The 22,402-nt window shown below is 43.5% G+C and overlaps 1 protein-coding gene and 1 non-coding gene across 2 annotated transcripts; both read right to left on the bottom strand.

The window, feature by feature from the left end:
• Positions 1 to 10,428: 10,428 nt before the first annotated feature.
• On the bottom strand, positions 10,429 to 12,370 carry LOC103648245 (F-box protein At5g07610-like). Its single transcript, NM_001319755.1, has 2 exons — positions 12,012 to 12,370; positions 10,429 to 11,884 (listed from the first exon to the last, which is right to left on the bottom strand). The coding sequence occupies exon 2, from the start codon at positions 11,866 to 11,868 to the stop codon at positions 10,660 to 10,662; it is 1,209 nt and encodes a 402-aa protein (NP_001306684.1). The 5' UTR covers positions 11,869 to 11,884; positions 12,012 to 12,370; the 3' UTR covers positions 10,429 to 10,659.
• A 981-nt stretch (positions 12,371 to 13,351) lies between these two features.
• Positions 13,352 to 15,747, bottom strand: LOC103648244 (uncharacterized). The gene is made up of 3 exons (XR_004856549.1): positions 14,507 to 15,747; positions 14,217 to 14,398; positions 13,352 to 13,605 (listed from the first exon to the last, which is right to left on the bottom strand). It is a non-coding gene; the product is annotated as an uncharacterized protein (transcript).
• Positions 15,748 to 22,402: the final 6,655 nt, after the last annotated feature.

Genomic DNA, 22,402 nt, shown 5'->3' with positions numbered 1-22,402 from the left:
CGAAACTGAAATTTACAAAAATCAATCACAACTACAAGCCGGGTTAGCGTTAGAAATATAAACGAGTCCGCGAGAGAGGGAGCAAAACAAATCGCAAGCAAATAAAGAGTGTGACACGCGGATTTGTTTTACCGAGGTTCGGTTTTCTCAAACCTACTCCCCGTTGAGGAGGCCACAAAGGCCGGGTCTCTTTCAACCCTTCCCTCTCTCAAACGGTCCCTCGGACCGAGTGAGCTTCTCTTCTCAAATCAAAGCCGGGAACAAAACTTCCCCGCAAGGGCCACCACACAATTGGTGCCTCTTGCCTTGATTACAAGCGAGTGTTTGTTCACAAGAACAAGTGAGAAAGAAAAGAAGCAATCCAAGCGCAAGAGCTCAAAAGAACACGGCAAATCTCTCTCTCTAATCACTAAAGCCTTGAGTGGAATTGGAGAGGATTTGATCTCTTTGGTGTGTCTAGAATTGAATGCTAGAGCTCTTGTAGTAGTTGGGAAGTGGAAAACTTGGATGCAATGAATGGTGAGGTGGTTGGGGTATTTATAGCCCCAACCACCAAAAGTGGCCGTTGGGAGGCTGTCTGTTCGATGGCGCACCGGACAGTCCGGTGCACACCGGACATGTCCGGTGCCCCCGCCACGTCATTACTGCCGTTGGATTCTGACCGTTGGAGCTTCTGACTTGTGGGCCCGCCTGGATGTCCGGTGCACACCGGACATGCACTGTTCCTTGTCCGGTGCGCCAGTATGGGTGCGCCTGCCTTCTGCGCGCGCAGAGCGCGCATTAAATGCGTCCCAGGTAGCCGTTGGCGCCGAATAGCCGTTGCTCCGGAGTTGCACCGGACAGTCCGGTGCACACCGGACATGTCCGGTGAATTATAGCGGACTACCCGTTGGAGATTCCCGAAGCTGGCGAGTTCCTGAGGCTGCTCCTCCTTGGCGCACCGGACACTGTCCGGTGTACACCGGACAGTCCGGTGAATTATAGCGCGAGTGCCTCTGGAAATTCCCGAAGGTGGCGAGTTTGCGTTGGAGTCCTCTGGTGCACCGGACATGTCCGGTGGCACACCGGACAGTCCGGTGCGCCAGACCAGAGGTGCCTTCGGTTGGCCCTTTGCTCCTTTGTTGAATCCAAAACTTGATCTTTTTATTGGCTGAGTGTGAACCTTTTTCACCTGTATAATCTATACACTTGGGCAAACTAGTTAGTCCAATTATTTGTGTTGGGCAATTCAACCACCAAAATTAATTTAGGAACTAGATGTAAGCCTAATTCCCTTTCAATAGGGTAGCAGAGTGAGGGGATGGCAATGGGGCCCAATTCCCCGCGGGGAATTCCTTAGGGAATGAGGATGGTTCTCCCCCCGTGGGGATGTAAACGGGTAAAATCCTCCCCCGACGGTCCTGTTCCCCACGGAGACCCGTCAAACTTGTATATGATAATGTTTTCATGTAATATATTATATATAATGCTAAAAACAAATAATTATATTGTTAAGAGATAACTCGCTGTACAAATATGTTTATTTTGATATACACATAATGATTTCTAACATCTAATAATATGTATAAGTGACAATGTTTTGTATTAATAACAAAGAAACTATGTCATGATTCAAACAATGATTTATCCCCGCGGGTAATGTGGATGGAGAAGAAATGCTCCCCGCAAGAGTTCATGGGAATCCCCAGGGAACTTTTTTTGACGCGGGGACGGGTATGGGGAGCCAAAACCCGACAGGGAATTCCCCGCTGCCATCCCTAGATGATAGCGCTCGCGTCTGAGAGAGCGTTCGCATCCGGTCGTTTTTGTGGAGCTCCCATTCCAATTATTTCTAGTAAATTTTCATATGGAGACTCTAGGAATCATTTCGCTTCTCTTTTATTGTAAACCAAACATCAAAAAATTGAAATGGAACCAAACACTCCATTCTTCTCGTTCGATCAAAAAATAGAGTGGCTCCAGAGAACTGGCTTGATGCATAAACACAACATGGCTCAAAAGGTAGATACGAACACCAAACATTCCAATAATAATAATAATAATAATGTAAATTGTGCAAGCCACATGCATGCATGACCACAAACATCAAGTTGCATATGTAAAGTACAAAGCTAACTCACATACAGGTTGAAAGAAGAAAAGCATCACCATCAAAAGGAACATATGGGTTACATCATCCAATCATTCCACCGCTGCAAAAAAGCTCCTAGTGGTTGAAAATCTATTTATACTGCTATTTTTTTGGTAGCACCAGTGCTAGAAGCCAGCAGAAATCAACATTTTTAATCACGGTTATTTTAGAACCGCTAGTGCAAACGTTATTTTCATTGGCGGTTTTCTTAAATTCTAGTGAAATGCACTTTTCACCGACAATTTTCTTTTTTTTGCCCGCTAGTGGTAGTTTTCCCGCATTTTTTTTCAAATTTTCAAAACAAAACTATATTTTATATATATTTACACACACAAATATATATATTGAAAGCAACATTAAATTAAATTCTATCATACATTTATATACATCAAAGTCTTGTGTTTACAACCATCACACATTTTATACATCAAAATTTTCACCTAAACTCTAATAACTATCTTGACTAATATATAGTCTACTAATTTCTGTGAGTACTCTAAACACCGACCTAGCTAATGTACTGGTAGCATCATGATATTTTCCTTCAACGGGAATGACCTCTTTCAATATGAATGTGTATAGATCCTCAATTATGCCATACAATGCACCTTTGGCCATGTTCTCCGGCTTTCCTCGTTGAAAATTATATAAAGAAAGTTTATAAACATAATATATTTGCAATCGATAACACATTTGCATCTTAAATGACATAAATACATACATGACTATTACTAATAATACCTGGCTAGGGTTTGTGATGTATCGTCCGTTTTGTCTCATGAACTCGCACACATAGAACTCACACAGGACATGTCTCGGATGGTTGCTTGTGGCACCACATAAGGCTGGATGTTGAAGCTTTCAATCATTTTTGTGCTCATCAGAAGCATGCCAACTCATAAGTTTGGCATTCTCAGGGTTAGCTAACAAACACCTCAATCGATCAACGACGGGGAGGTACCACATCACCAAAGCAGAAATATTTTTGAGCGCATAATAATCTACTTCTTTTTCTTTGCTCGTGGGGTTTGAACTTTGTTGGGTCTTCTTTTGGGTTTTCTTTCGCTTTTTCCCTTTAAACACAGATGCAACACACTCTTTCTATCGATAGTATTTATTCGTCTTGTACCTACTTGCACCACATTTTGGGCAGCTCTCCAAGTCTTTGTAATCATCACCTCGATAAAGGATGCATTGATTTCTACACGCGTGGATCTTCTCCACACCCATAATGAGATGACTGATTAGTTTCTTTGTATAGTATGTGTTAGCAGACACTTTATTCTCCTTTAAAAGCATGTCTGCGATAATACTCAAGAACGCAACAAAGCCAGTATGAGACAAATCATATCTAGCTTTTAACATCAACAACTTTAGCAAAGACCGGAGCATCGTGAACTCTTTGGTACAACCCTTAGTCTCGTCGTACAAAGGCTCTTTTGCTGCCTTCATCAATGACTCCATACCTTTAATGAAGAACATCTATGGATCTGTATGACGACGTAATATAGACTCTAACAACTCTGCATCTTTCTCATCCATAACATTTGGAAGAACATGAGTTCTATCACGTTCATTTCTGTGGAAGAGGTTGTTGTGTCTCGTGAACGAACTAAAATATGTCGTCAATGTTCGCTGGGTTTCCGGTTGTATAAGGCGAAGAGCTACCATCTCCATGCTTTGTCCAAATAATGTAATCCTTAATAAATCATCGACATACCATATGAGATATGATTCGTTCCTTGTGGTCAAACACAACAACGTTTTTGCAGTCCATGCATGGACAATATATGTGCTAAGTCTTTGTTCTCCAAGCATAGTTCGTAGCGACATCAATAATCCTATGGACCTCGAATATGTATGATGGATCTAGCCTTGACAAGTTATATATCCAGGATGTCCTCTCCATCATCACCTGTAAAAAAGTAACATAAACACACAAGAACACAAATTGGCAAGAGAAACATAAACCAATATTTTCTAACAACTAAATATATCACGGATAAACAAAAATTGATAAAAGATAACATAAACCAACCTTTGTTAGCAGCCTTCTTCCAAAAAATAAAGATCAAAACCTCCCCCTTCGTATTTTGTGAAATTTGGCCGTCCAATGGAAGTTGGGCTGCGAGCTACAGTTCTTGTCAGGAAGGATGAAGAGGTGAAACCTTATATAAAAAATGTGGCTAAAATTGAGGGAAAATGAACAAAATTTGGCAAGGAAACATAAACCAAACTTTCCTAGCCATACTCTTCTCTCTAACACATGGTGAAGGTCTAGTTCAAAAATGTAGTTAAAATTGAACAATAATTGACAATTGAAACATTATTAAACCAACTTTTCATAGCAACTAATAAAAACAATCTTAATTACCAAACATATCTTCCTCTCTCTCCATACAACACATGTACTGTTCATTAAACAACTTAATATGTCATGGATAAAATGATTTGAGAACTAAACATGAAAAAGGAGAGAGGATAAACAAAATCTAACCATCTTAAACAACCTCATTTGAGGAAATAGAGAAAATAACCTAGCTATACTCTCTCTCACATGGTGAAACCCTAGATATAAAATGTGGCAAAATGAAGATCAAAACTCACCCCTTATATTTTGTAAAATCTGGACATCCAAAATCACCTGCAATAGAAGTTGGTTGCGAGCTACAACTCTTATTGAGGAGGAAGAAGGGGTATTTTATAGTACTAAAGTCATTGTCGGTTCCTTAAGTCGGTCTCACTGGTTTTATTCACTGAAACGTTTGATAACTGAAACCGTCAGTAAAAATTCGAACATCGTCGGCTTTGAGCTCTTTTCTACTCGTGTTCAGCAGAGCTAAAAACCCACATGCATGTTCACAAGGACGAATTGAAGCTGCATATGTAATGTTAACGGAGGCTAACTCACATGCATACAGCTGGTTGAAAGAAGGAATAGGATAGAACATCCAAGCAAGAGGATTTGGAGAACTAAAAATGCACCACACCTAATAACAGTAAGATGCATGCTACCGGTAGATTTCGTCCCAAAGCTTCTGATCAACGCACGTACGGCCCCACAATCCAGTAGCTCTTATATGCTTCTGCCCGAGAGTGAGGAGGCACGCGCAAAGTAGAGACCTACTCATGTTGTATTATAAGCTGCTGGTGGTCTTCTCGAATGCTGCTGTGTCTTCTTCTGCGCCACCCTTCAGCTCCAGCTGCATCGTAGTCCTGAAGAACGTCAATGGGCCTGTCGTCGTCTCTGTACGCACACGTAAACTCCGTCCTGATGCAGTGCAGGCGCCCATGGGACTGGCCAACGAAGAATCGAAGACGGCTCTGGAATAGACGCCCAGTGGCCAGGGAATGATCCTGCGTATGCTTCCTTCGTCCCCGTCCATAGCAACTATGAGCAAGTCGCCGTCGCCGTCGTCGTCGTTTGCACTGCGCCGCACCAAGACATGCAGCATGTCGTTCAGAACAGCGCTGCCGATGTAGCCTTCTGAACGCTCTCTGCACCCAAAGCTCGCTGCCTAGATTGGCCGGCGCCGGCATGAAGGCAAATCCCTTGTCCGCCGTGTCATCTAGGACAGGCATGGATCTAGGCATCAGGTCCAAGAAATGCAAACCGTAGTCACCGTCACTAGTGCTTGCGTATCCATCCTCTCGTCCGTGCCGCTGCTGCCGTCAGGCCCATCACCACCGTTGTCGTCTCCGTTCCGTGGGCACCGTCGTCTCCCTCTTCATGACTATCTCCATCAACGCGGTCGCTATCACCGCTGCGGTCACCATCATCGCCGTCGTCCGTGCCGCTGCCGTCTCCATCCTCTCCACCATCGCCGCCGTTCCTCGTGCAGTCGCAGCCGATGTAGAAAAACCCTTGCAGAGGGTTTCGGGAAGAATCTTACGGCCGTCTGGAAAGTTGTTCTTTGAACGAGCATGTGGATGGGAGGACATCCTTGATGGAGAGACGCGAGAGAATTTCAATCAAGGGACCTTCGGGGACATGGGGGAGGAACCCGCCGGCCACTGCCTCCGTTTCTACGTTCTCCATTTCACGGCGGGCGGTGGTGGCGGACTGGCGGTGGGTGGGGCAGTTAGCTTCCGGCCGGCCGCCGGCAGTGGGGTGGGGTGGGGTGGAGTGCGTGGGCTAAGGGTATGTTTGGTTTGACTTGCTTTGGTTTTTGTCCCCCTAAAAGCCAAAAGTCAACCAAAAGTGTGGATCAAGGAAGCAGCTTTTTCTAAAAGCCAACTTTCTCGTAGTGCAAATCTGAAAGCACCTCTACACCTGTTTTTAGTGACTTTTCGGATGGAACTATGAAAACATATATCGAAGAATTTTTAACGACTTTTAGTGAATTTTTTAACGACTTTCCACAAAACGATTTTTAACTTTTTAACAGCTTACAGCCTACAGTAGCTTTTTCCACAGCTTAGAGCCCACAGTAACTTTTTTCACAGCCACAGCCCAACCAAACAGACCCTAAGTCACAACGCGTCCTCCACCATCCACCATCCCTTGCACTCACAACCGCGCCGTTTATGATAAAAATTGAAAAGAAAAAGGTCGCTCCACCAGCCCCTCATTCCGTGTTTTTCTCGCAAATCTTCAGCCCGATTTATTTTCGGATGCTACGCTATCGAAAATGACTTTATTTTTGACCGCTCACACATGACCACTAGTAGAAAAATGCTCAAAGCCTGCGGTGTGGTATATTTTTACAGGCGGATTCAGTTATCAACCGCCTGCGCTATTTTTAGTGGCGGTTTCTTAAGAAAACCGCCACTAGAAATCGTATTTTTAGAGGCGGTTCTTTATGAAAACCGCCAGTAGAAATCCATAATTTCTAGTGGCGGTTTTCTTAAGGAACCGTCCGTAGAAATCGATTTCTAGTGGCGGTTTTTAAGGAACCGCCACTAGAAATCATTTTTATCCTTAATTTTTTGAGTTTTTTTTCCAACGATCTCGTATGATGAAACCCTCAAAATAAAAGTTGTAGATCTCTAAAAGTTATAAAACTTTGTAGTTTACAACTTTTTTTATTTGAAATCATTTCGACTCTCAAAAATTGTATCTAAATTTGTCAAATTTAAAATTCAAATTTTGCAAACAACCTCGGATGAAAAAAGTGTCAAAATGAAAGTTGTAGAACTTCAAAATTTATTCAAATTTGTAGTTGACAAATTTTTTATTTGAATTCGTTTACGGTCTCAAACAAGCAGTTTACACTCAGTTGGTTGTAATATGTGGGCAACAAAACTACAAATTAGACACAAAACAAGTCATATGTGGAATGGTAGAGGAGGGTACGCGTGAGGGTGAAGTTTAGGTGTTCGATTCCTAGCAACTGCGCGTAGTACACGAAAAATGCTACGACTTGCGACTTCAATTAGAGACAGACGAGTGAGGGTGGGTGGGCCGAGGCCTCACCAAAAAATATTTTTTTTGCTATTTTTAAAACACGTTTTTATGTTTCCTGAAAACGATTTTTACTGACGGTTTATTATGCCGACCGCCAGTGAAAAAACGATTTTTACTGGCGGTTTATTATGCCGACCGCCAGTAAAAATCGATTTTCACTGGCGGTCCTCAGTTAACCGCCTGTAAAAATGATGATTTCTACTGACCTCTAGTACTGGCGGTTACATAAAACGTCACTATAAATAGGTTTACGACCGCCACTATAGAGCTTCTCTGTACTAGTGGACCACGAAAAAAAATTTTGGTGGCTAACTGTCAACCGTCGTAATTAGGGTTGTTTAGTCGCCCACTAGTTTATTTTAAATTAATCGGTGATAAATAAATAAAACTAAAACGAAGAGAGTACTGTATATATTTAAGTGGGCTTGTTGTGGTCCTACGCCCCCACGCTCAGTGCACTCCCGTGCGCTTGCTCACTGAGCTGCACAGAAAATAGTCGGTGTTGAGGACTCACATCTACACCACTCTAGCTCCAAACATCTAGCGTTTATCACCAAACCACACATTTGTTTATGTTTAAAAAGGAACGATAATTTAAATATGTAAATACTAATAATTAGAAATTTTAAAAATATAATCATGCTTGACTATATATCTCATTGAATTAATGTTTATCTATATGATATATAGAAATCGTAGCAAAGCACGAGCAACTAACTAGTGAAGATTTAATTTCTGTGACGAACTATCATTCGCCGAAAATTAGTCATGTATAAGCCTCACGCTCGGCTCTTCTTCCGTCGCTTTCTTATTTTGTAGCTTGTTGTTGTCGCTATCCATGCTCTTCGCGCCCCCGCCCCTGGCCCAGCGCTGTCCTCGACCCCGCGCGCTCGCCTCCGCCCAGTCCCCTCATGGCCGCAACCGCCCCTAACCCTAAGGGCCCATCGTCACCCCGTCCCAAGCATGACTGCATCTTTTCATACCCTGCTCGCGCCAGTGCCCCCACACCCCACCACTAGCGCACCCGACTGGCCTCGCAGCCGATGGCACGCCTACCCCATGCGCTAGCACCGCCCTAGCCCTGCACGCCCGACAACATCCTAGCCTCTCACGTCCATCGTTGTTGTTGCCCCGTGCGCCAGCCCTTGCGCTTGCGACGACCTATTGTAAAGCATGATTAACGATGTGTTTGGTTTGAGATCAAAGTAGGATGAGACAGGGGCGACACTGTCCCAACGATTTTTTGGGACCACACCGCCAAAAAAATTGCTCCCGTGTTCACTCAGCCCGTGTGACTCTCATCCAAATACTATATAAATTGTGGTCGTCCCCTTCCATCCCTTCTTATACGTCCAACCAAACACACCCTAATACTCCCTACGCCCCAAATTAAAATTCGTTTTAGTTAATAAATAGAATAATACAATACTTGGTGTATGTGTTCTATATATATGTCTAGGTTCATCTTCATCCATTTAAACATCGACATAAAAACCAAGAGCTAAAACGACTAATATTTTGGAAAGCATGGTTTTCTTGCAGTAAAGGCTTTTGTAAAGCCTGATTAATATCTGAACATTCTTGCCCTTCTTATCTATATCTTTGATACCAGCAAGCAAACCAGAAAAGGCAAGGCTGGCTGAATCCTTTTCGGCAATATAATCAAGCTCAAGCGATGGGTTTTGACATCTCTAAACCTCTGAATATATTCCGAGACCGACTCATTATTGTACTTTTGCTTGACCAATATCAAATCTGCAAGCCTAACTAAGTTCAGTTTCACCACTACAAAAGATATTCAGCAGAACTAAAAAGCCACGTGCATGCATGCATGTTCACAAACATCACGTTGCATATGTAAAGTAAAAAAGGCTGACACACGTACAGGGTGTTGAGAGAAGAAAAGCATCACCATCAGAAGGAATATAGGATACATCCAAGCATTCAGCAGAAAGAACTATAAAGCCACATGCGTGCTCACAAAGCACCATGTTGCATAACTCACATACAGCTGGTTGGAAGAAGAAAAGCGTCACCATCAGAAGGAATAGGAATATAGGATATAGAACATCTAAGCAAGAGGACCCGACAACAATCTGAACTTCACCCTTGCACATTTACAGCAACAATCTGATCTCGATCTTCTTCTTATTCACCCGAGATTATAAAATACAACACACCGTTAAGAACGGCACACCCAGTGCCCTCGCGAGGAGTTAAGCCATATCTACGCGCACTGATTAGCTTTCTAAACCCCTATGCCATCTCTGCACAACATATTAGCTTCCTAAAAATGAATTGGGCCAGCCATAAATAGGCTAAAAGAGCCGAATTCTAACAGAAAATTCCTGGCATACTGGAGCAAGCTCCTGATAATGACATTGCTGCACAGCACGAATATGCTCAGGTATTTTTCGAGGAAGAACGTGCAACCAAAGATTTGGAGCCAATTCAAAGGTTTCAGCGAGCAGCTGACAAGTATTGCTTGACATAAAAAACTGGTCGTATAGCTAGTAATAACTATTAGTGCAATTTTTCTTTGGGTTTTATGGAAATGTAGAAATAGCTATCTCCCACCATAATCTATCAGGCTGGTCCAACATGTTACTTCTGTCGATCGGAGGGAACTACCTTTTTACTCAGAAACTGACACCCAATATACAATGATTCCATCCAAACCAAAGCTGGAACTCCCTCGCCAATGCTTCAAGCACCAGCAGAACTAATATAAATTCGACAGGCAATAATATTTGAAACCGGTCCATACTAGCATGCAAGATTTCCAAGAAACGGAAGACGATTTTACCAAAGATCGACCAAATAAACAAAATTCGACATAAACAACGAGCTGCTCGTTACTACAGCCAACAAAAGGAAGCATATAAATCATGCATATAATAACTTATGTATAGCCAAAAACATAAATCATACAACGTATCCATTAATTTAACTAGCATCCATAAATATAGACTACATATATATATAAATGCCTCAACAGGCTTGCGGAACTAATTAGACCAAACACTCATGGACGAAATACTTCACTTGACCTTATTACAGTCTAACTAAGTTGCTAGCAGCTCATACTTGTATTAGACCACGCACTAATTGCTTGTAGTGCTTATTTGAGAGGCGCCGGTGAGAAACAAGGAACATAGCAACCAACCTTCCACCTGTGTATAGCTTTGGAACTGCTGAAAACACTCACTTCCTTGCTGTCCATGTCATATGCTATGAATCTACGTTCACAGTGTGAAAAGAAGAAGACCACATTGCGATCCAGATGCATGCTGGCCACCTCGCTGTACAACTCCAATGCGACACTTGTGGGGCAATTTCCTCCAAAGAGCTGGAGGGAGCTCACAGTGTCCTTCAGCACCCACTCTTGTGCATCGTAATCCTGAAGAGCCCAGATGGACAGCTCGTATTTCTCTTCGTTGAAGTCGAATAATTGTTTAGTAATGCAGTGCAGATGCCCCTGGGATTGGCCAAAGTAAACACAGTAGCATCCCTCACAATTACCAGCAGCCGCGTCTGGCAGTCTGATCATCCTTCTTGGACGTCCTTGTACATCTACAATGAGTATCTGCATTTTGTTGGAGCCCCAAACTAGCAAATGCAGGAAGCCATTAACAAAGGCGCATCGATTACTTATAGATAAGTAGACCTGATTCTGCCATTCTTCTTCTTCTTTCTCAGTTTGGCTATAGGTCCATATCCCAGTTTTAGACGAGTAAGCATGCACCGACATGGGCTCCATGTATTCGCGATTCTTTTTGAACCGGACCAAGTGGAAGTGGGAGGATACAGTCGGATCAAAAGCCAAATATGTGTAGTTTATTGGTACATGGGAGCTGCAGTCGGGCTCGGGCACGGCTCGCCATTGCTTCGTGGTCGGGTTGCACACGACATAGCCCAAACTGTTGTAGTGCGGCAGCTCCATAAGGTGCTGGAATAGGATCAGGCCATTGCAGGAATCCAGTAAGACGAGGCGATGGATCCCAGGCTGTTCCGTCAGGTAGGAGATGAAGCCTGCAGGGTCGACAACGTCCAGAGGCACGGATCCTACTGTCAGTGGCAGGTCCAGGAAGCTGAAGCTGTGGCGGTCCTTCTCTGGATTCATGTAGATGAGTCCCTGCATGGGTTGGCGGAGCTTCTTACGGTGGTCGGGACCGGCAATGAGGTCGAGCCAGGCCTTGGACACGCACTTGAACCGGCAGATGGACTTGGCGGGGACGCGGGAGAGGATCTCCACAAGGAGGTCGTCGTGGAGGTGGGCCACCAAGCCCGCGCCTGCCTGCTTGGAGCTGCGGTCCTCCATGGCACCCATCGATGAAATTAACGATCTGTGAAGGCAGGAGATGGACCGAGACGGAGATGTCAGGGGGGATGCGCGAGAGCACGCCGGTGAGCCGAGCCCTGGTGTTCTACACGATGCGTAGATAAACATGAATTGAGAGGAAAGGTCATTACCAGGAATCGGACGATAGCGTGCACTGCTCACAGCGGATGGTGGTTCGGCGGCGGAGGGTTTGCTCCGGTGAGCAATTCCACGCACCCCGGTCGGTTATTCGCTGAATTGGTAGCGTACAAAGCTTGCCCGTGTCCTGACGACTCCCCTGACAACCCTGCCGAGGACCAGGAAACGCCAAATCACCGCGGCGGCTCTTCCTCCTTCTCCCTGGCTTCTCTCTCTCTAAACGCTCTGGGTTGTTTGCCCGACAGTGGTTTATATGGTACCATCCAGGTCGACGAGAGGAGCCCTACCCCAACGACCCCCGCTACTCCGCTAGCAAGCGGGAGGTTGTTGCGATTTCCTCGCCGGACGACGCGATTCCCCCTGACCTGGGATGGCGCAGTGGAGAAAGTCCTGGCGACCCGGCCCCACCTGGCAGTGGCATGGGGGCGAGTCCGCGCGCGCGAGTAGAAGGGAAGAGAGACTGGCGCTCAGGTCCCAGCTCCCGAATACCGCAACCCGATCCTACTTTCCCAAGGGCTGATCAATGGGCCCCAACCTGCAGTCGGTGGAGAGGGATGCAAGGCAGTGGCTGGTTGGGCTGTGCTGCGGGGCCCACCTGGCGGTGAGGGAACGGCTGGCGCGGAGGGATGCTGGGCCGGAAAAAGGGAGAACACAGATGGGCCAAAAGCGATGGTGTCAGCCCAGCTAGGTTTCTTCTTCTCTTTTTTTTTATTCTCTTTTCTTTTCTCTTTTGAATTTCTATTCTAGATTTCAAATTAGATTAAACTCCAACTTCAGTATTTTATATATATTTTTATCATTATTAAGTGCATAAACAAATAACCTCCAACATGATGCATAGATTATTTATGTTTCATTACTTAATTTATTCACTTTAAATATGATTATTCATCATATGTTCTAATAAAAAAAGGAAAATACACATAAGGAGATTAACCCTTCTCTTTTATCATCCACAATTTAGGTATTACACACTTTTATAGTTTCTAGTAGGTGAGTGCCTGTGCGTTGCAACGGAAACACTTAATACATTTGTGATCCTATCTATACATAAATTTTGTTATTTTAATTTAGTTGTTTCACCACTACATTGCTTAAACACTACCCAGAACCCAGATCTATTTGTCTTCCAGAGCAAAACCAAAAAGACACGATTTGAATATTTCTACAAAAAATGATGCAGCATGCCATTGCTAAAAATTACAGCATATTTAGTGCCTAGTGAAGCAGACTGCTTTAAAAAAAGAATGAACAATAGCATTTACAAAGGTCAATAGTACAACAATAACAACAATAAAATATCAGTAACAAATAAATAGTAAATAATGGACAATTAATCAATCTAAGTAATAGATAGGCAATGATCACTTTATATCATGGGCTAGCCAACACAACTCAGGAAACATAGAAACACATTTGCCCAAGGTACGGGGACCGAGGCGCGGCTGCCATGGATTGGTCGCGGCAGCCATGGATGGAAGCTTTGTGGGCGAGATTCACGGCGGAGATTCGCGGCCATGGATGCAAGCCCAGCGCGTGGAGAAAGGCAGAAAGGCAGAACCGTGCACCAATTTCCTCTGTGGATGCCTACGTTAGTTACATAAGTAGTAGTAGAGATTAAAAGAGTATCTACCAGCAATAACCATAAGTTCCTGCCACAAAGGGAAGATATTTTCTTAGCTGCTATAATTTTTCTAAATGAAAATTGTACAGACGGAGAACACCTACACAACCACGGGTAAATTTTGTAAAGATAGGACTGCCAACTTGTTAGCATCATCATGGAACATATTATAAATAGAATATAACAAAAGGTAGAACGTACCATATAATAATTTACAATACTGTTCTTTTTATAATATGTGGATATAATATATTCTATTCCACATGTTCACCTTCTGCATCTAAATAACAAAATAATACTGAAATCACATGAAACAAATATAAGCTAAAAACTGGAAATTAGCTATTTAAAATAGGCCTATTTTAGAAATATGTGGTGTGGAATTTTGTAGGTCATTCTTTATGCCAAACAATATTAGCATAACTGAAACAATGCTAACGCAATATTGACCATGACATAGGACAAGCATGGTGCACTTCATATGAATACAACAGGAAATATGAATGGGGAAACAAGGGAAGCTAAAATGATTTCTGCTTACGGAGTATAGGAATATAAGATCACAAGCTGCTACCTGCAAAAGTACTCTGGATCTGTTTCTTCCTTTATGTTGGTGGGGTAACAAGCATCAACAATCATCCTTACCCAGCCATTCCTCTTTTTAACAGGAACAATGTTCCAAGCATGAGGTGTATAGTCAAGATGGCCCCTCACAAGCTCACAAGGAATTGGAGGATCCGCCCGGTCACACAAATACTGCAAAGCATACAGTTGTTGTGTTCAAACTTTAAATGCAAATACATAATGTCAAAGTACAAATACAGAATGGAAGCTGGTACATATAACAGGAATCAGGAGAGCTACCTTCATTAGGTCAGCTCGGTGCCTACAAACACCTAATTGCAGTGAACCTATAGGTGCAATATCCGAATTCCTTCTTTCTTTGATGAGATGTATTGACCTATTACACAAACCAGCAAAATCAAAGTGCCCAGAAAGAATATTGGTCTGCTTAGCTTCATTGTTGTCGCCCAAGTTCCCAGCAGAACAAGTACAGACAAAAGGCTACTCCTTCCTCAAGCTAATAATAGCTCTACGTGTTCTCCCAAGAGAAGCGCTTCGGTCACAACCACCAAAGTAGTAGAAACAAACAAAGCGAGAACAAAGGGAGCACAAAGGGGGGAAGAAGGGGACGCACTTCGGGAGCAAAGGGAGGAAAAAGGGGATCTAAAAGCAGGGATCTCAGACCTGAGAGCACACGGCGGGTTGGTGCCGTCTCCACTGACCGAGGCGGTTGAATCTCTGCGCCATGCCCCTGCTAGGATTGCTTGTCGCCATCTCCCTCAACGTCGTTGCCACCACCTCGCTCAAGCACGGTGGGGAGTTCGGGCATGGGCGCGGGGTGTGGGCTCGGACTGGCGTTGTACACCATGAGCTCCATCCTCGTCTTCGCCACGTGGACGGTGGTCGGCGCGGTGCCATGCCAGGACCTGGCGTCCGTGGCCACCAGCCCCCGTCGCGCCGCCGAAGCAGGCGCAGTGGGCGACGCTCATGTCCACGCTCCAGGAGCGGATCGTGCAAGGGAAGGGGGAGCCAGGCGCGCGGGCAACCATGGATGGAAGCCGGTGCGGTCGGGGGACCGGGGCGTGGCTGCCATGGATTGGTCGTGGCAGCCATGGATGGAAGCTTTGTGGGCGAGATTCGCGGCGGATTTGGCAGACCGACGATTCGCGGCCATGGATGTGATTTGTGGGTAATGCAGAATCTCCATCTCACGTCGTGCAAGAAAATGGGGAGCCGGGCGCGTGGGCAGCCATGGATGGAAGGCAGCGTGGCTGGGGGACCGGGTCACGGCTGCCATGGATGGAAGCTTTGTGGGCGAGATTCGTGGCCATGGATGCAAGCCCAGCACGTGGAGAAAGGCAGAAAGGCAGAACCGTGCACCAATTTCTGTGAGTACTCAAAACACTGATCTAGCTAATGTACTAGTAGCATCATGATATTTTCCTTCAATGGGAATGACCTCTTTCAATATGAATGTGCATAGATCCTCAATTATGCCATACAATACACCTTTGGCCATGTTCTCCAGCTTTCCTGGTTGAAAATTCTATAAAGAAAGTTTATAAACATCATATATTTACACTCGATAACACATTTGTATCTTAAATGACATAAATACATACATGACTATTACTAATAATACCTGGCTAGGGTTTGTGATGTATCGTCCGTTTTGTCTCATGAACTCGCACACATAGAACCCACATAAGACAGGTCCCAATGGTTGCTTGTGGCACCACATAAGGCTGGATGTCAAAGCTTTCCATCGTTTTTGTCCTCATCAGAAGCATGCCAGCTCATAAGTTTGGCATCCTCAGGGTTAGCTAACAAACACCTCAATCGATCAACGACGAGGAGGTACCACATCACCAAAGCATAAATCATTTTGAGCGCATAATAATCTACTTCTTTTTCTTTGCTCGTGGGTTTTGAACTTTGTTGGGTCTTCTTTTGGGTTTTCTTTCGCTTTTTCCCTTTATACACAAATGCAACACACTCTTTCTATCGATAGTCTTTATTCGTCTTGTACCTACTTGCACCACACTTTGGGCAGCTCTCCAAGTCTTTGTAATCATCACATCGATAAAGGATGCATTGATTTCTACACGCGTGGATCTTCTCCACACCCATAATGAGATGGTTGATTAGTTTCTTTGTGTAGTATGTGTTAGCAGACACTTTACTCTCCTTTGAAAGCATGTCTGTGATAATACTCAAGAACGCAGCAAAGCCAGCATGAGACAAATCATATCTAGCTTTTAACATCAACAACTTTAGCATAGACCAGAGCATCGTGAACTCTTTGGTACAACCCTTAGACTCATCGTACAAAGCTCTTTTGCTACCTTCATCAAGGACTCCATACCTTTAATGAAGAACATCTATGGATCTGTATGACGACGTAATATTGCCTCTAACAACTCTGCATCTTCCTCATCCATAACATTTGGAAGAACATGAGTTCTAGCACGTTCATTTCTGTGGAAGAGGTTGTTGTGTCTCGTGAACGAAATAAAATATGTCGTCAATGTTCGCTGGGTTTCCGGTTGTATAAGGCGAAGAACTACCATTTCCATGCTTTGTCCAAATAATGTAATCCTTCATAAATCATCGACATACCAGATGAGATATGATTTGTTCTTTGTGGTCAAACACAACAACATTTTTGTAGTCCATGCATGGACAATATATGTGCTCTGTCTTTGTTCTCCAAGTATGGTTCGTAGCGACATCAATAAACCTATGGACCTCAAATATGTATGATGGACCTAGCCTTGATAAGTTATACATCCAGGATGTCCTCTCCATCATCACCTGTAAAAAATTAACATAAGCACACAAGAACACAAATTGGCTAGAGAAATATAAACCAACATTTCCTAACAACTAAATATAGCACGGATAAACAAAAATTGACAAAAGGTAACATAACCAACCTTTGTTAGCAACATTCTTCCAAAAAATAAAGATCAAAATCTCTCCCTTTGTATTTTGTGAAATTTGGATGTCCAATGAAAGTTGGGCTGCGAGCTATAGTTCCTGTCGGGAAGGATGAAGAGGTGAAACCTTATATAAAAATGTGGCTAACATTGAGGGAAAATGAACAAAAATTGGCAAGGAAACATAAACCAAACTTTTCGAGCCATACTCTTCTCTCTAACACATGGCGAAGGGCTAGTTCCAAAATATAGTTAAAATTGAGCAAAAATGAACAATAATTGACAATTGAAACATAATTAAACCAACCTTTCATAGCAACTAATAAAAACAATCTTAATTACTAAACCTATCTTCCTCTCTCTCCATACAACACATGCACCATTCATTAAACAACCTAATATGCCATGGATAAAATGATTTCAGAACTAAACATGAAAAAAGAGAGAGAATAAACAAAATCTAACCATCTTAAACAACCTCATTTGAGGAAATAGAGAAAATAACCTAGCTATACTCTTTCTCTCACATGGTTAAACCCTAGATCCAAAATATGACAAAATGAAGATCAAAACTCCCCCCTTATATTTTGTGAAATCTGGACCTCCAAAATCACCTGCAATAGAAGTTGGTTGCGAGCTACAACTCCTATTGAGGAGGAAGAAGGGGTATTTTATAGTGCTAATGTCAGAGTCGGTTACTTAAGCCGGTCCTACCAGTTTTTTTCACTGACGTTTGAAAGGGAAATAGGGTCAAACCTTTTCCTAAATGATTTTGGTGGTTGAATTGCCCAACACAAATAATTGTACTAACTAGTTTGCTCTAGAATATAAGTTCTACATGTGCCAAAGGTTCAACACAAACCAATAAAAAGAGCTACAACACAAACCACAAACCTTTGGGTTTCTCCAGGCGCACTCCACTATAATTCACCGGACTGTCCGGTGCACCAAGCAGAGCAACGGCTATCAGCGCAACGGTCGACTGCATAGTGCCCTGACAGAGCTACAGTTCGCGACAGAAGTCAGAGCAGGTGCCAGAGGCGCACCTGACAGTGAACAGTGCTTGTCCGGTGCGGCACCGGACTGTCCGGTGCACCAAGATGTCAGAGCTCCAACGGTCGAAACCGTCAGAACCCTAACAGTTGGGTGTCGTGGATGGCGTACCGGACAGTGTCCGGTGGCGCACCGGACTGTCTGGTGCGTCCATCGATAGCAGCCCAACCCCAACGGTTGGTTTGGTGGTTGGGGCTATAAATACCCCCCAACCACCACCATTCAAGGCATCCAAGTTTTCAGCCATTGCATTCAATACAAGAGCTTCATACTTCACTCCAAGACACAAACAAGAGATCAAATCCTCTCCCAAGTCCAAAATCACTCCAAACACTTAGTGACTAGTGAGAGAGAGAGATCTTCATGTTCATTTGAGTTCTTGTCGCTTGGATCGCTTTTCATCTTTCCCATTCTTGTTCCCAAGACACTTGTAATCAAAGCAAGAGACACCAATTGTATGGTGGTCCTTGTGGGGTCTAAGTGACCCAGTTGATTGAGGAGAAAAGCTCACTCGGTCTATGTGACCGTTTGAGAGAGGGAAAGGGTTGAAAGAGACCCAGTCTTTGTGACCACCTCAACGGGGAGTAGGTTTGCAAGAACCGAACCTCGGTAAAACAAATCACTGTGTCATCTGCTTCATTTGCTTGTGATTTGTTTTCGCCCTGTATTTCGGACTCGGTTTTATTTCTAACGCTAACCCTGGCTTGTAGTTGTGCTTAAAGTTTATAAATTTCAGATTTGCCTATTCACCCCCCTCTAGGTGACTTTCAATTGGTATCAGAGTCCGGTACTTCATTAGATTCTAACAACTCGAAGTAATGTCGGGAGGATCCACCAAGGGGGAGATGGAAACGGGCACAAGCCACGGGAAGGCTCCATCAAGAGAGTCCAGCGACAAACGAAGGGAGGAGTCACCTCCCCGCGTCAAGTCGCATCGGAGTGGCGACAAGAAGAAGAAGATGAAGAAAGTGGTCTACTACGAGACCGACTCTTCGTCCCCATCCACCTCCGGCTCCGACGCTACGTCCGTTACTTCTAAGCGCCATGAGCGCAAGAAGTTTAGTAAGATCCCCTTACGCTATCCTCGCATTTCTAAACATACTCCATTACTTTCCATCCCATTAGGCAAACCACCGGTTTTTGACGGTGAAAATTATTGTATGTGGAGTGATAAAATGAGGCATCACCTAACCTCACTCCACTCTAGCATTTGGGACATTATTGTGTTTGGAGCGCAGGTACCATCCGTAGGGGATGAAGGATATGATTCGGACGAAGTTGCCCAAATCCGGCACTTCAACTCGCAAGCCACTACTATACTCCTCGCCTCTCTAAGTCGAGAGGAGTATAATAAGGTGCAAGGGTTGAAGAGTGCCAAAGAGATTTGGGACGTGCTCAAGACCGCGCACGAAGGAGATGAGGTGACAAAAATCACCAAGCGGGAGACGATCAAGGGGGAGCTCGGTCGGTTCGTCCTCAACCAAGGAGAGGAGCCACAAGCCATGTACAACCGACTCAAGACCTTGGTGAATCAAGTGCGCAACCTCGGGAGCACAAAATGGGATGACCGTGAAATGGTCAAGGTTATTCTAAGATCACTCGTTTTTCTTAATCCTACACAAGTTCAATTAATTCGTGGTGATCCTAGATACAAGCTAATGTCTCTCGAGGAGGTTATAGGAAAGTTTGTGAGATTTGAATTGATGATCAAAGGCTCCAAACAAATCATCGAGCGAGGCGCCACATACACACCCGAGGTGCAACCCATCGCATTCAAAGCGACGGAGGAGAAGAAAGAAGAGTCTACGTCAAGTAGGCTCCCCATCGACGCCTCCAAGCTTGACAACGAGGAAATGACGCTCATCATCAAGAGCTTTCACCAAATCCTCAAGCAAAGGAAGGGGAGAGACTACAAACCCCATTCCAAGAAGGTTTGCTACAAGCGTGGTAAGCCCGGTCATTTTATAGCAAAATGTCCTATTTCTAGTGACAGTGACAGGGGCGGCGACAAGAAGGGAAAGAGAAAGGAAAAGAAGAGATACTACAAGAAGAAGGGCGGCGATGCCCATGTGTGTCGGGAATGAGATTTCGACGAAAGCACCACCGACTCCTCCTCCGACGACGACGCCGCCAACATCGCCGTCACCAAAGGCCTTCTCTTCCCCAACGTCAGCCACAAGTGCCTCATGGCAAAGGACGGTAAGAAAAAGAAGGTACAAGCTAGAACCACCCCCCAAGTATACTACATCTAGTGATGAGGGTAGTTCTAGTGATGATGAAGATAACTTGCTTGCACTTTTTGCCAACCTTAACATGCAACAAAAAGAAAGGTTAAATGAATTGATAGGAGCCATTCGTGAGAAGGATGAACTCTTGGATAGCCAAGAGGAATTTCTTATTAAGGAAAACAAAAAGCATGTTAAAGTAAAAAAATGCCTATGCTCAGGAAGTAGAGAAAAGTGAAAAATTAACTAGTAAACTTAGCATTTGCCATGACACTATCTCTAACCTTAGAATTGAAAATGCCAAAATAATTGCTACGATTGAGAAATCAAATATTTGTGATGATTCTCTTGTCAACCTTAAAAATGATAATGCTAGTTTGATTGCTAAAATTGACAAGTTGAATGAATCAATTTCTAGCCTTAAGATTGAGAATGATAAACTAATTACTAAGGTTAAGAATTTAAATGTTTGCAATGATATTGTTTCCAATTTTAGAAATGAGAATGCTATTTTACATGCTAAGATTGATGAATTACATGTTTGCAAACCCTCTACTCCATTGTTGATCACGTTTCTATTTGCATGAGATGTAGAGATATTAATGTTGATGCTATTCATGATCACCTAGATTTAATTAAACAACAAAATGATCACATAGCATAACTAACTAGTAAAATTAATGAGCATGAGATAGAAAATGAAAAATTTAAATTTTCTAGAAGTATGCTCTATAATGGGAGACGCCCTGGCATAAAGGATGGCATTGGCTTCCAACAGGGAGACAATGTCAAACTTAATGCCCCTAAGAGATTGTCCAACTTTGTAAAGGGCAAGACTCCCATGCCTCATGATAACAAGGGTTATATTTTATATCCTGCTGGTTATTCTGAGCACAAAATTAGGAGAATTCATTCTAGAAAGTCTCATTCTAGTTCTCATCATGCTTTTATGTATAAGAATGAGGCATCTAGTTCTAGGCACACTACACATGCTAAAATGCCTAAAAAGAAATCTCCTACTGCATCAAATAATTATAACATTTCATTTAAGACTTTTGATGCTTCTTATATTTTAACTAACAAATCAGGCAAAGTAGTTGCCAAATATGTTGGGGCCAAACACAAGGGCTCAAAGACTTGTGTTTGGGTACCCAAGGTGGTTTTTTCTAATGTGAAAGGATCCAAGACCGTTTGGGTACATAAGAACAAGGCTTAAATTGTTTTGTAGGTTTATGCATCCGGGGGCTCAAGTTGGATCATTGATAGCGGATGCACAAACCACATGACAGGGGAGAAAAAGATGTTCTCCTCCTACGAGAAAAACGAAGATCCCCAAAGAGCTATCACATTTGGGGATGGAAATCAAGGTTTGGTCAAATGACTTGGTAAAATTGCTATATCACCTGACCATTCTATTTCCAATGTTTTTCTTGTAGATTCCTTAGATTATAAGTTGCTTTCAGTTTCTCAATTATGCAAAATGGGTTACAACTGTCTTTTTACGAATATAGGTGTCAATGTCTTTAGAAGAAGTGATGATTCAGTAGCATTTAAGGGAGTATTAGAGGGTCAGCTATACTTAGTTGATTTTAATAGAGCTGAACTCGATACTTGCTTAATTGCTAAGACTAATATAGGTTGGCTCTGGCATCACCGACTAGCCCATGTTGGCATGAAGAATCTTCACAAGCTTCTAAAGGGAGAACACATTTTGGGACTAAACAATGTTCATTTTGAGAAAGACAGGGTTTGTAGCGCATGTCAAGCATGGAAGCAAGTTGGTAGTCATCATCCACACAAGAACATCATGACGACCGACAAACCGCTTGAGCTACTCCACATGGATCTATTCGGCCCGATCGCTTACATAAGCATCGGCGGGAGTAAGTACTGTCTAGTTATTGTGGATGATTATTCTCGCTTCACTTAGGTATTCTTTTTGCAGGAAAAATCTCAAACCCAAGAGACCTTAAAGGGAT

Source organism: Zea mays, chromosome 2, assembly GCF_902167145.1.
Source record: "Zea mays cultivar B73 chromosome 2, Zm-B73-REFERENCE-NAM-5.0, whole genome shotgun sequence".
NCBI lineage: Eukaryota > Viridiplantae > Streptophyta > Magnoliopsida > Poales > Poaceae > Zea > Zea mays.
The sequence above is the reverse complement of the archived record's forward strand: the minus strand, read 5'-3'. Positions and strand labels throughout refer to the sequence as shown.

Excerpts from the sequence above, each read along its gene's own strand:
- LOC103648245 (NM_001319755.1), bottom strand. The coding sequence starts at position 11,868 with ATGGGTGCCATGGAGGACCGCAGCTCCAAGCAGGCAGGCGCGGGCTTG.